Source organism: Pseudorca crassidens, chromosome 9 (assembly GCF_039906515.1).
Source record: "Pseudorca crassidens isolate mPseCra1 chromosome 9, mPseCra1.hap1, whole genome shotgun sequence".
Lineage (NCBI taxonomy): Eukaryota > Metazoa > Chordata > Mammalia > Artiodactyla > Delphinidae > Pseudorca > Pseudorca crassidens.
In genome coordinates this window covers 81071978-81086706 of record NC_090304.1, presented here as the reverse complement: position 1 = coordinate 81086706, position 14729 = coordinate 81071978, and the positions used below count along the sequence as shown (strand labels likewise).

The window sequence follows — 14729 nt, the reverse complement described above, 5'->3', positions numbered from 1 at the left end:
TATTGTATTTCCAAGATTTTGGATCATCTTTACTATCATTATTCTGAACTCTTTTTCAGGTAGACTGCCTATTTCTTCTTCATTTGTTAGGTCTGGTTGGTTTTTATCTTGCTCTTTCGTCTGCTGTGTTTTTCTGTCTTCTCATTTTGCTTATCTTACTGTGTTTGGGGTCTCCTTTTTGCAGGCTTTAGGTTCGTAGTTTCCGTTGTTTTTGGTGTCTGTCCCCAGTGGCTAAAGTTGGTTCAGTGGGTTGTGTAGGCTTCCTGGTGGAGGGGACTAGTCCCTGTGTTCTGGTGGATGAGGCTGGATCTTGTCTTTCTGGTGGGCAGGTCCATGTCTGGTGGTGTGTTCTGGGGTGTCTGTGGACTTATTATGATTTTAGACAGCCTCTCTTCTAATGGGTGGGTTTGTGCTCCTGTCTTGCTAGTTGTTTGGCATAGGGTGTCCAGTGCTGTAGCTTGCTGGTCGTTGAGTGAAGCTGGGTGCTGGTGTTGAGATGGAGATCTCTGGCAGATTTTCGCTGTTTGATATTATGTGGAGCTGGGCGGTCTCTTGTGGACCAGTGTCCTGAAGTTGGCTCTCCCACCTCAGAGGCACAGCACTGACTCCTGGCTGCAGCACGAAGAGGCTTTCATCCACACGGCTCAGAATAAAAGGGAGCAAAAGTAGAAAGAAAGAGAGAAAGAAAGAAAGAAAGAAAGAAAGAAAGAAAGAAAGAAAGAAAGAAAGAAAGAAAGAAAGAAAGAAAGGAAGGAAGGAAGGAAGGAAGGAAGGAAGGAAGGAAGGGAGAAAGGAAGGAAGGAAGGGAGAAGGGAAGAAGGGAGGGAGGGAGGAGGAGAAGGGGGAGGGAGGGAGGGAGGGAAGGAAGGAAGGAAAGAAAGAAAGAAGATAAAATAAAATAAAGTAAGATAAAATAAAATAAATATATTAAAATAAAAATAATTTTTAAGAAAAAAAAATTTTAAAGAAAACAAACAAACAAACAAAACGAATGGATAGAACCCTAGGACAAATGGTGAAAGCAAAGCTATACAGACAAAATCTCACACAGAAGCATACACATACACACTCACAAAAAGAGAAAAAGGGGAAAAAATCATAAATCTTGCTCTCAAAGTCCACCTCCTTAATTTGGGATGATTCTTTGTCTATTCATGTATTCCACAGATGCAGGATACATCAAGTTAATTGTAGAGCTTTAATCCGCTGCTTCTGAGGCTGCTGGGAGGGATTTCTCTTTCTCTTCTTTGTTCTCACAGCTCCAGGGGCTCAGCTTTGGATTTGGCCCCGCCTCTGCATGTAGGTCGCCGGAGAGCGTCTGTTCTTCGCTCAGACAGGACGGGGTTAAAGGAGCAGCTGCTTCGGGGGCTCTGGCTCACTCATGCGGGGCGGCCGGAGGGGTACGGAGTGCCGGGCGAGCCTGCGGCGGCAGAGGCCGGCGTGACGTTGCACCAGCCTGAGGCGCGCTGTGCGTTCTCCCGGGGAAGTTGTCCTTGGATCCCGGGACCCTGGCAGTGGCGGGCTGCACAGCCTCCCCGGAAGGGAGGTGTGGATAGTGACCTGTACTCACACACAGGCTTCTTGGTGGTGGCGGCAGCAGCAGCCTTAGCGTCTCATACCTGTCTCTGGGGTCCGAGCTTTTAGCCGTGGCTCGCGCCAGTCTCTGGAGCTCCTTTAATCCCCTCTCCTCGCGCACCAGGAGGAGAGGGGATTTAAGCAGCGCTGTTAATCCCCTCTCCTCGCGCACCAGGAAACAAAAAGGGAAAAAAAAGTCTCTTCCCTCTTTGGCAGGTCCAGACTTTTCCCCGGACTGCCTCCCGGCTAGCCGTGGTGCACTAACCCCCTGCAGGCTGTGTTCACGCCGCCAACCCCAGTCCTCTCCCTGCGATCTGACCGAAGCCGAAGCCTCAGCTCCCAGCCCTGCCCGCCCCGGCGGGTGAGCAGACAAGCCTCTCGGCACCGATCCTCTGTGCGGGAATCTCTCCACTTTGCCCTGCGCACACCTGTTGCTGTGTTCTCCTCCGCGGCTTCGAAGCTTTCCCCCTCCTCCACCCGCAGTCTCCGCCCGCGAAGGGGCTTCCTAGTGTGTGGAAAGCTTTCCTCCTTGACAGCTCCCTCCCACTGGTGCAGGTCCCGTCCCTATCCTTTTGTCTCTGTTTTTTCTTTTTTCTTTTGCCCTAGCCAGGTACGTGGGGACTTTCTTGCCTTTTGGGAGGTCTGAGGTCTTCTGCTAGCGTTCAGTAGGTGTTCCGTAGGAGTTGTTCCACGTGTAGATGTATTCATGGTGTATCTGTGGGGAGGAAGGTGATCTCTGCGTCTTACTCTTCTGCCATCTTCCCCTCTAGGATCTCTAATGATGTTTTGAAAATAAACCTTACTCATTAGAATATAGAAAAGCTGGATTCATAAAAGTCTTTCTCCAAAGGAGGAGAAGGAGGAGGAGGGGGATAAGGAAGAAGGATCAGCAATCATCAAAACATTCAGTGCAGTAACAAGAGACAAAACAGCCCCAGGTGTGCCCATCTCCATAGGATTGCCTGTTAAGTATACAGAGGGCAGCAGGACCTTGAACCCCATTTTTCTGATAACAGACCCTTAGAAGTTCTGAGATTCTAAAGGATGGACCCACATATGCAAATAAGCTGGGGTTCAAAAGCAAGTTTGACTCAGGCTCTAAAGTGAAAATATTTTCATTTTTAGATAACTTGCCAATGGTGGATGAAGTATTATGGAAATGTAGCCAATCCTCGATCTCAGCCCAGTCCCTACCTACTTTATGAAACTGTACTTAAACCAAGAGATAATTAGTTAAAAGCAACTCAGATTTCTGTGTGTGGTGGTGGGGGGTTCCCCTTTTCCTCCTTTACTTCTCTTTACCTTTGTTCCTCTTCTTTGGTCTTCCAGGCTCTTGTTTATCTCAGAGAATAACTATAAATGTTAGGGTTGATTAATATCTTCATCAGCAGTTTCCTGGTGTGAATCCCAGATGACTCTCATTATTTATTCAAGTGTTTCTTTTTTTTTTTTTTTTTTTTTTTGCGGTACGTGGGCCTCTCACTGTTGTGGCCTCTCCCGTCACGGAGCACAGGCTCTGGACGCACAGGCTCAGCGGCCATGGCTCACGGGCCCAGCCGCTCCACGACATGTGGGATCCTCCCGGACCAGGGCACGAACTCGCGTCCCCTGTATCGGCAGACGGACTCTCAACCACTGCGCCACCAGGGAAGCCCTACTGAAGTGTTTCTTTATGGAGTGTTGGATGTCAGCAAATGACTGTCTGAAAGAAGTACAACGTTTTCTTAAAAAAGGCAACATTTAATACCCGCAGTGAAGATGAAGTCATACATTCAGATATCCATTTGCCTTTTTCTCTTGGGGGAGTGGATTTTCTTCTAGAAGCAAGAGAAATTTTATGACCTGGTAGTTTAAGAAAGAAGTTAGGATTATATATATGCTCTACTAATCTCAAATATTATCAGTCTTCCAGTTTAACTGTGGCAGAATGCATTGCTTTAATCTTCAAATGCATGCTTATTAACAAAGTGATTTTCTTTTAAGTAAGATGGGTATTTCAGTGGGCGTTGGTGAAAGCAAAGTCTTGATGGAATTTTAAAATGGCTTGTTATTTTAAACAAGTTATGTCTATTTCATCATGTGGTCTACTTTATCATGATTTCTAAGGGAAGAAAGAAAATGAAGAACTGTTCTTCATTTTTCAGGTAGTAAATTCCCAAGAGTAGATACTTGTAAGTTGTATATTAGCAACCTGAACTTTAGGAGGAGAATATGGTTCATTGTTTGTTTTTTCTAGCATCAGTGATGGTCATTTTAGACATATTGAAAGTACATTTTACTGGCTTGCTTATGTATTTAAAAAATAACTCCCCAGTTAAAATTTATGCCTTCATTTGCACTAACATAGTACTGATTACATGTCTACCTTGTTTGTTCTTAGCTGATCACAAGACTGTCTCCTACCTCTACACAAAGCTGTAATCACCTTGAGGTCTAGAACTGTACCTTATTCATTTTCATGCTTATAAAAACCTGGCTCAGTGCATGTTTCATGGATGTTCAATAAATAATTGCTGAGTGTATTCTGATTACTGCTGCTCTGTTTCCATTTTTACTGGTAGTGTTTTGGTAGTCTTCATAAAATGAAACTTTGAAACAGTTTTGTGCCGGTATCTAGAATTAAAATGGGTCATGTCAAGAAGGTTACATATTAGAAAGAGCGTGGCATTTGAAATCAGAAAGACTTGAATCAGGCAATCTGGGAAGTCAGGGCCTTTCAAATTGTGGATCAGGAGACCTTGGGTACAGTTAGTGGGGCATGTCTAAAATATTTTTTAAATAATAAAATATAACATTTTAAAGAAATAGGCTAGGAAAGGATAAAACATTTCATATTACTTCAAGAATCTTTTTGTTTCAAAGACAGATGTTTGTGTGCTTTTGCCTGTGTGTGTGTGATGTAAAACTTGGTCACAATTTAAAATGCAGATTGTTGTCAAAAAAAGTTTAAAAAACAGTAAGCTTTGGATATTTGAATGTTTCATAATAGTTCTGAGCCTTGAATTTCTTATCTGTAAAATACAGTCAAATGATAACTCTTTTGAAGGTCTATTCTGAAGACTAATGATAGTAGTATATGTAAAATATTTTACATAGTACCTGATTTACATAGGAGACATGCAAAAGATGCTGCCTTTTACTAAAACTAATCCGTTTAAAAGTTAATTGATTAAGATCTATTCAGGTGTACACAGGACTGAGTTAAGACTTTAAATCCATACAACTAATTTTCAAAATACTTTCTGATTTGAAAAACAATGATCTTAAAAAAATTAATCAGCAAGGACATCGCTTAATTAATTCACTCTGTTTATTGATTTTTCTTTGAGATCACTGCTTTTCAATTCAACAGAAGTATTTTTATTTACCAATCCATCTACTCAAGTAATATATTTAGAAGCTGGAATATATCCAAAGGAACATGACAGAAATTTTTAGGTGAGTCCAAACTTCTCCAATGAGGAGCAGTTATAGAATCTGGTGAAAGCCTACAAAAGAGACTTATTTCATATGACATTGATTTCATATATTAAAAGGATTGTTGTGTGCCAGAGAAAGTAAGTGTGTTCTTGAAAAAAGGAAGAATGAAGACCAACATTTTGGAAGTTATGGAATAATAGAGTTCAACTCAAAATAAGAAACAAAGAATTATACCTAAGTCTGGTCCTGAAACATCATAGCTACATTAGAAGTGATGTTTCTCTGAGAAGGGTGAGTGAGTGTGGTGGGATTTGATATCATGCACACCGTCTTTTTAGTTTAAAAATTTGGTGATTTTTGATTGGCTTTTATGGGTTAGAAATCCTGATACACCATATACTGAAACTTTATGTTGAGCAACCCCGTGTGACATATGCATATGAGATATGTTTTTTGTATAAATGGACCTGAAAGCTCAGTTCAGCAGAAAACACTGAGGAGTTTGCTAATTTTTATCCGTGAAGGAATCCATGCATTTATCAGGTCAGTTCCCATCTTTCACAGGCATTTAACTGCTTATCCCTGGCTTTACTCTGAATTTCTTCCTTCATTTCGTCAATTACTTTTGTCTTTAGTACTTAATTAGAAACAAAAGGAGAAAAGAAGTCTATCTATTGGTCATTTTTAGCAACTCTACTGGATGTAAGCCCTGGTACAAATGTAGACAAGGTTTGGGCAATGATATGAGCATAAGAACACCTATAAAGAAGAAGAATACTGGGAGGCGAACTGATGATGTCTGGAAGGGGAGAGGAGACTCTATACAAAATGATGATTAGTCATACCTAGAAGCCGACCAAGAAAGGGAGACCTACAGGGGAGGATTTTTTTTTTTTTTTTTCCTGTAGCCTTTGGAAAGGCTTTGGGTGGCTTTAGATCTTGTTGGGGAAACGTAAAGGATATCCTCGTTCATAATGTAGTCTTAGTAGCTGAAAATGACTCTCCCCTCTGAAACAGTTTATAGACGAGAAATTGAGTTGTACTATATGTAAGCTGATTTGCCTAGTTAATATAGAGCTAAAATCAGAACATATATTATTTGACTTTGAATCCTGTATTCTAATACTAGTCCTGATGGATTACTGCCCTGAAACATTTTCTCTGAGTCTGATGGCCTCAGGCAGCTGAACCTTGTCTCTTAGGGTTTTAGCTGTGGATTGTAATTACGTCAGGAATCTTCTATTTCTCACTATCAGTAGTAATGGAGAGTAGCTTTGTCAGAATGGACCATAGAGCTGAATGAGGCCTTAGAGATCTCATTCAGAAATTTTCAAACGTTATTTTAAAGTGAAACACTTTGTTCAAACAATATTTATGTAATAACAGTTTAATATATAAAACAGACCAGAAAGAGGATTAGGGGACCTAGACCACTGTCTGTCCCCACCTTCCACTCCTACCGCAGTACAACCATGAGGCTCCCAATCTTCATGTTCCCAAGAAGCATGATAATTAAAAAAAAAAGTCTGTTTGATTGCCTTTGTTTTACAATCAGAGTTTCTTTGAATGCAGAAGAAAGAGGAAATTATTTTAGGACATCCTAGGAGAAAAATCCACTATCTCAAATATGGCAGAAACAGCCTTTAGGAATGGATTTCAGTGAGCATGACTCCACAGGAGTCCAGGGGAAGGAAAGATGTAAAACATGAGGAAATTGGCCCTAATGCTGCCCCAAACAGACATTTATAAATATTAATCAACTCAAGAGTACAATTGACCAACCATTTCTAGTACCTTTCCTAAAGAAAACAAAGTCTGTGAAAATAAATGTATTTCTCTGAATATAAACACTTGTTAGTGCTGATTTAAAATAATTTTGTATAGGTGCATTGTAGCAGCTGCAGCAATGGCTTTTTCCAGGGAATTCTGCAAAATAGCAACAGGTTTGGACAAGCCATCCTATAGTTTCATAGGGCAGTGTCTCTAAAGAGGCTGGTTTTCCTTTTATGTATTATCTGGAAATCAGTTGGAGCCTCCAGAGCCTTCTTAGGATAAGGTTCAGTGATTTTTGGATAAGAGAAATGGAGGGGCCAAGATCAAGTAATCACAATTTACGTAGTGACAGCTCTGAGAACTTAGTCCCAAGGCCAGGTTTAGTGGTTACTGATGTTTTTAATGATTACATTGCCAATGAGCTCATGTCTTATAATTTCCTGAGACCTGAGACTCCCTCAGGTGATGGCATATTTATAGCCTGTTTCAATGCTTTTTTCGTCCTGAATCCATGACTGAATGTTTAATAGTATCTGCTATTTCCTTGTCTGAAGACTCATCTTGCCCAGTTTCACTTACCAACTTAGCACATGGAGGTAACTCTCCCTCAGGAAGAAAGTAAGTCTGTGTGCCAGTTGTGCCAATCACCAGCACGTTTTTCTTCAGGTCAATGGAACATTGATGTCTCTTGAGCATATCTAGCCCTAGAAGCATATCCATGGGCTGCTCTTCAAGTATAGAGAAAGAGCATTGTAAGAAATCACCTTCGATTTGAATCTGAGCTAGGTGAACTCGGCCAATAATTCTCTGCGTGCCCACACCTTTAGCAATCCCAGCCCATCGTCGGTCCACCAGCCGTATGATATTACATCTCTTTGCACAAGCTTGGCTCATAATGGTCATTTGGGCACCTGAGTCAACAAAAGCCTTCAAAGGATGTCCATTCACTTTGCAGTTGATGTAGAGCATGGCCACTTGTCCAAAACTCTCTGGAACCTCTTCCATCGCTATATTCATGTTCTCCTCAATGTTCTGCTGCTGGATCTCTTCCTCTATTTTGGCCTGAGCTTCCAAATCAAACGGATCGGCAGAATAGAGGCTAAGTATCTCTTGCTCTCTCAGGGACCTTTCCCTTTGCTGCTCCATCAGGACCTGAGAAAAGGTCTCCAGGTTTCTACTGAGCAGGGCTTTGGCCAAGGCAGGATTGCATTCCTCCAGCAGGGACAGATCATGGGGGTTGGAAAGCACCATGTTTCGGATCAGGGTGGGGCTGTCCAGCCCTTGAGCAGAGGTCATCTTCTTTCCAGAGTCCAGGCCGCGGGACTGCTGGGCCGACTGTGCCCGCTGGTGCTGGTGGTGCTGCCGGGAGCTGGATGTCCCAGGCACGGCTGTCCCGGTGAAATCGCTCTGAGGCAGGCTGGATGTCTGGCCCAGAGGCCGGGGCCCCACGTTCTCCTTCTGGAGTAAAACGACCATGTCGCCGTCTTTGAGGCCATAGGAGCCCAACGAACAGTGGTCGTAGGCAAGGAGTCTCTCCATGTAGACAATCTGGATCTCCTCGGCGGGGATGCCAGACTCAAGCTCACAGAGGACACGGAAGTTGTGGAGCTCAAAGTCAGGGCTGACCTGGAGGGAGAAGGTGGCCTCGGAGAGGTCCCTCCGCACACAGTAGACAGTGAGCAGCATGGCATGGGCCCGGGAAGGCCAGCTGGGCAGAGGGTATCGGGTTGCTCACTGGCTGAATGGAGCTGGTCTCTGTAGATGGCTCAGCTGCACCTCACGACTCGGTGTCTTGTTTAGGTTCATTCACCTCTCAAGGAGGTGCAGCCACTCACCAGTCTGGGTGGCCGCTCGCCAGCCTTAGTGCCTGCTGCTTGGCCTCGTGGAACCTTGAGGGGACACGTGTGTTCTGAAGCCCATTTGTATGTGTGCTGCTTGGAACTTAGAATGCCTGTTCCCATAGAAACAAAGTCACTGGAGTCCATTTGGTTCCAAGGCTAGCCCTTCAAAACCTATTTAACCCATGGTCTGAAAAAGATTGTTTCAGCTTTTCCTAAACAACATATTAAAATTTTGTTCTTTGAGAATTGTATTCTATGTATTTTTACTTATCCCCCAAACAGTGAGTGCTTGTTTCCTACATGGGAAGTATCAGGCTATGTGCTTGGTATAAAAAAAAGATACATCAGACTTGGTGCGTTCCCTTGAGGGTCTCACATTCTAGGGATAGATTGATGGTAAATGGGTAAATCACAATACCGGAGGTAAGTACTTTGCAGACGTGTTCAGCATGCTGAGGGATGTCTTTAGAGAGAGGAGACAAGTGGATGTTGAAGGATGAGCATTTCCCACGTGGAAAGTGGTGAGAGTCACTCGAGACAAAAAGAATTGTATGTATAAAGCAAGAATTCATTACAAGGCCTGTTATTTCCAGAGAAATGTGAGACATTAAACGTCTTAATAGGATAAATCTGTACATGAATTCGAATGGCAGGACATGAAGCTGGAAAAAATTCATTGGAACCAAGTTATAAGGAGTCACATATGGGCCCAAGGAGTTTAAATATTATCAATAAGCAAGAATCCTCCCCTCCCCACCCTTCCCCCCCAGAGGGAGAGAAAAAAGAGAAAAGAAAGGAAATGGAAGAGATTTGAAGCAGGTCTTTGCGATGTTTATTTGTTTTATTTAATTGATTTAAGGAAGAGGTTTCTCACAACAAATGGAAGACATACGTTTTGGCAGGAGGGTCAGGTAGAGGCTTTCTCAGTGGCTCAAAGAGGGGGCTCTTGCTAGAATACGAAAATGTAAGAGGCAGTGGAGAATTAAAGTGTTTCATAAGTAGAATGGACAGGATATATTTACCCATTGGATCTGGGGAGCAGAATTGTATGGAAAACACAGAGGGTCTCTAAAATAGGAGACTGGTTAGGAATAGGCCATTACCTTGAATGGATGAGTGAGAGGAACCTTGAGGAGACCAATCTGACATCTATTCTGTAGTAAAATGCATGGGGAATGCCACACTGGAGGCCAGATTTGCCTCACTCCCTGACCCTAGGGCACAGCCCTGCCCCATACCAGAGTGGAGGCACAAAGGCAAGGGTAATGTGGTGCCTCAGGGCAAAAGGAAATCGTCTAGAAAATCCTTGAGTGCCAGTTCTTTTTCTTTAGATTTCACAATGTGTTTTGCCCTTTAAAGAGGTCATGCTTTCCTAGCTTGGTCTTCCCAAGTATATTTTCTTATGAACCAAAAGGTAGTCAATATCCTCTGCCTCATCCCCTCTCCTTGTTTCAAGTCTTGTCAGAAGACCTGCACTATTACTTAGAGAAAGATGTTGCATCAGTCTAAAGAACTGGGGCGGGGGGAGGTGTCCCTGTTTCTCATGTGTTTGTCTCAGGTGGAGGACTATATTTCACTCATTGCTCTAATTATCCTAATGTTTCATACTCATATTCATTTATGTTTGGAATGTTGACTGAATGCCTACTGTGTGTGAAGCATGTGCAAAGCTTCAGGGATGCACATGATAATGTTAAATACAGGCTGTGTTCTTAAAGGAGCGCAGTCTAAAATAGAGGACACACACACACACACACACACAAATTGGGGGTTTAAAAAAGTACCATAGAATCTGGCAGAATGTGGGAGAAATTAATAATATATGCAGAACAAATGCAGAATATGGAGAGGGCTGTTGGGCAGGGAAGGCTTCCTGAAAGAGTTGGACTTAGAAAGATGACAAGTCAGTCATGTAGGGGTGGGCTGGGGTGGAGGACAAGGCTGAGAAGAAGACTGCCTGACTTAGAGCCTTTAACATGAAAGGCAGCACTTCATGATAAGGAGGATTTTATAAAAATTTAGGGGAAAAAAAACTAGCATCATAATATTCTTGTAGAAAATTATGAATTATTTACAACTATCTTTCACTATTTATAGAGATGGATGGCCCTTTGGCCCAACAATATTAAGTTAATAAATTTCTTCTGTGGTTCTTAGTGTCCTCATCAGAGATCAGTAGTGGTTTCCTCTGAGTTTGGGAACAACTATAAGGTGAGACATGTTCATATGCAAATTACTCTGCTAAGGAGCAGATGAGAAGTTGGTAGGGCTTACGTTCCACGTTCATTTCCCCCTACCCCAACCAGCTTCAGACAATGTTGCTTAAAATCTTAATAAGTTAAGGAGATAATACTAGGGTTTTTGTCTTTTTAAGCAGTGAATAAAATTATTTTTGTAGAATAAGATTTTTTTTTTGGCAAAGCAGGTATTCAGGATTCACATCAAAAGCAGCCAGCAACTTTTTTCATGTTACCATTGCCTTCATACTGAACATAATTAAGTTTTATGCAGTATGTTTTATTATCTTGTTGTAATTCTTTACTTTTGGTGGCATTTTTCATTTATGTGCCTTTTACTATTTTACCCTTTACTGAGAACACACAGTGGAAAGCAAAGAGACTCAAGGTCTGGCCAATGAACTGTCATCATTCCATAGATCACAGGATGTCAGGATTGGCAGGGAGCCTTCGGATTCTGTGGTCCAGTCAACCATCTAGATCTTAAACCTCTGTTACAATTTGCAACAGAGGTTTAAGCCTGGAATCTGAAAAGATAAATACAGCCTCCTGGGGCTGTTTAGTACTTAATTTTGTATATTCTTTGATTTTTTTTCATTTTACTCAGTATTATTGGTGATTCAAATACCATATGTGTAATTCTCTTACCTCAAAATTTTAATTAAAAACCTCTTTTAATTATGTAATAAATGGGGGATCATTGGGAGTATATAAAGATACTCCTAAATGTAAAACGTTCTTATACCTTAAATCCTTATTGTACAGACCACTTGGAAATGGGAGGTTTGAATAATCTAGGGGTGCTAATCTGGGTAACTGAAGGTTATTGCAACTTTTCTTTAGGAGTTTTTGTGAAGTATATACTCTTACTTTTCTTCCTTGGTAAGTACAATGTAGGAACATAATTGAATCTTTCTTTGATAAGTGAGACACCTGCAAGGTCTCAGGGCTATCACTCAGAAAATCAATTCTCATTGTATAGCCTAAATACCCATAAAATAGAAAAGATGACACTTATTTCATACTGGCCAAGTAAATAACCCCCAAATTATTTTTATTTTTATTTTTGCGGTACGCAGGCCTCTCACTGTTGTGGCCTCTCCCGTTCCGGAGCAACAGGCTCCGGACGCGCAGGCTCAGCGGCCATGGCTCACGGGCCCAGGCGCTCCGCGACATGTGGGATCTTCCCGGACCGGGGCACGAACCCGTGTCCCCTGCATCGGCAGACGGACTCTCAACCACTGTGCCACCAGGGAAGCCCCAAAATTATTTTTTGAAGTAAATTCACAGTAATACCTTTTATAACTTGCTTCTTTATAAAAACTTAATGCAGCAAAAATCCAGGTAATTAATGGTTCCACTTAGTACAGTGAGCTGATGTTTAAAGTACCATCTCTTGCTTTACAGAGCAAAACAAATGTCCTTTATCTGAAAAAATAATATAGCTACATGAATGTCATTATGTAGTGTATACAATAATTAAACCACATTAAGCAAATATATTAGCTTGCTGTATTTTGACTCTTTCCTTTAAATACATGCCTGGTGTTACTTTAAAAATATAGTGTAATTGAGACCTATTAAAACAGTTAAATCATCACTTGAGATTTTCAATGCCATTTAGGGAAAGATACAGAATTTTTAAAGCTGTATTCATAGGCTGAACAACTAAGTTTCCCACTGTATTCATAGGTTAAACAACTAACTTTCCCGCTGTTTTTCTGTTTGCAATACAATACATTGTGCCAGAACTGCCACTAATGAATAACATTTATTTCTTCAGGTAGTTAATCATTTAGTAGACACGTTAAAATGCTCTGATGGAAGTTTAAGCTTTTTATTAGTTTGTTTGGAGGTTTCCCCTATTAAAAAAGTTTAGTATTGCCCATTTTTGAAGCTTAAAGACCATGATAAGTCCTCTTAAATACATAAATAGATACGTAATTGAAGAAACTCATGAGACCTGAGAAATTAGTCTGCTGGGAACTCAGCTAGTGTTTTTTCTTTATTGTAAGAAACTAAAGAATATGAACAGAAGACCCACACATGCCTGCACACGTGTGCACACACACACACATGCGTGGAGAGAAAGAGCAAGCACACACTCAGGATATGTTTTCAATTACTTTGAGAATGCAATGAAGATGATGTCACTTTTCAGCGGGAGTATTTTTATCGTGCCTTTGTTTATTACTTTATTTTATAGATTATCATTTTAACAACATCATAAAAAGAGATGCATTTTAAGGTATACACTGCATATTGAAAGTAATATAATCTCTTGATAACTTTTAGTGTTTCAATATATATATATACTTTCCATGTCTAAATATACATGTATGTGTATTTTCATTTTAAAGAAAGTTTGCTACTATGATTTTGTACTTTGTCTTAAGAATATAAAATGTCTTAAGAACATAAAAGAATATAAGAATATAAAAAATATTCTGATCTATGGGATGCCCACCTTGTTTATTGAAGGTTTAAAGATTACTTATAATTTGTGAGGGAAACATTTATAGATTAAATAAATTTAGTGTAACAAATTAAAAGCAGGATAAAAACAATTTATAACTTTGTGGGTTGATAATTACTTTTCTTAACTTTCAGTGTACCTTAGAAAAGGAATGTATTTATTTTCCTATTCCTGCTGTGAGAGTAGCCATATAACACAAAATAGTAGCAGAAATGATAATAGGGCCTTATGTTTTGAATTCAGCTGTGACTGAGGAAAATTATTCAAACCACTTTTTATCGTTTACTCGTTTATAGTAACTTGCAATGAGCTCATCTCAAAAACACTGTCACGATAGTTTAGAAATACCAGTGGGATCTATTTATAAGTTCAAATACACTTTAATAGTTCTATCAATAATTTACTTGTGGATTCTATACTTTTCTGCTTTGTCCTTCCTGTATACTTAGTCCTAGTGAGAAACCAGTGGAAGTATCTTGGCTTGGTCCAATTAGTTATAAAAAAAATATGTATTTGGAAAGTTATAGATTTGTTTAACTAGTTCAGTTTTCTGCCACTTGGAGATTAGCTCAGAAACATGTTAATAATTTCTCGTAGTAAATATTTAATGACCACTTCCTATGAGCAAATCAGTGGACTAGTAGGGGCTTTGAGGACAGAAAGATGAATAGGAGTCACTTTCCTCCAAAGAACAAGATATCTACTAGGCCAGATAAGACTCAAGCACTTTGAATCATTTTATGTAACAGAAATTAGTAAAAGTCGTGATAGATGTATAAATAAAATGCTGTGCTTGGATAGAGGTTACTTGTTTGGGTGAGGGGTGCAGGGAGTGAGTAGGACTATGCAGAAAGCTCACTGGTGAAAGTGCTACTGAGTTCAACCTGGAAGTATGATTTGGTCACAGCCATAGTTAAATTTTACCCCCTGGGTTTAGAGGAGCAATCCTTTCCTTGATGTGTCATGCCATACACTTGACTCCTTTCTCCTCTTACACACATACATTTTACTGTTCATTTTGTTTCCTTGTAGATGCTATTATCAAATGGATGCAGTAGAATAGTAGGGTTGGTACAGGGAAGGAATAATATTCTAGCCTTCTCCCTGAAACCTAGCATTCACACAGGCACCCACACAGACAAACAGAATGAATATCCATGTTTGTTTCTGTACAGAGCCTGGCTGGTTAAGCTAAGAGACAGTCTTTATCAGGAGGAAAAGCCTATGCAGTGCCTGGATTGAAATCTGCATAGGTCTTGTTCTCAGTTCACCTTCATCTGCTTTAGAGTTAGTGAAGATTCCTTCAGGACGTTGGCATTGCCTTGTCTATCAGTCTTAGATTGTTACTGTCTAGTCTGTGGAGATATTTTATTAGAAAATGTGTAGAGGCTGCATCAGGAATTTCCA

The 14729-nt window shown here is 40.7% G+C and overlaps 2 protein-coding genes across 3 annotated transcripts in view; one reads left to right on the top strand and one right to left on the bottom strand.

The window, feature by feature from the left end:
- Nucleotides 1-14729, top strand: part of PDGFD (platelet derived growth factor D) — a 238043-nt gene that overhangs the window by 120646 nt on the left and 102668 nt on the right. The gene's annotated exons all lie outside the window — the stretch shown is intronic.
- On the bottom strand, nucleotides 7255-8454 carry DDI1 (DNA damage inducible 1 homolog 1). The gene has a single exon (XM_067747660.1). The coding sequence runs from the start codon at nucleotides 8452-8454 to the stop codon at nucleotides 7255-7257; it is 1200 nt and encodes a 399-aa protein (XP_067603761.1).

Coding starts and splice junctions, on each gene's coding strand:
- DDI1 (XM_067747660.1), bottom strand. CDS start 8,454: ATGCTGCTCACTGTCTACTGTGTGCGGAGGGACCTCTCCGAGGCCACC.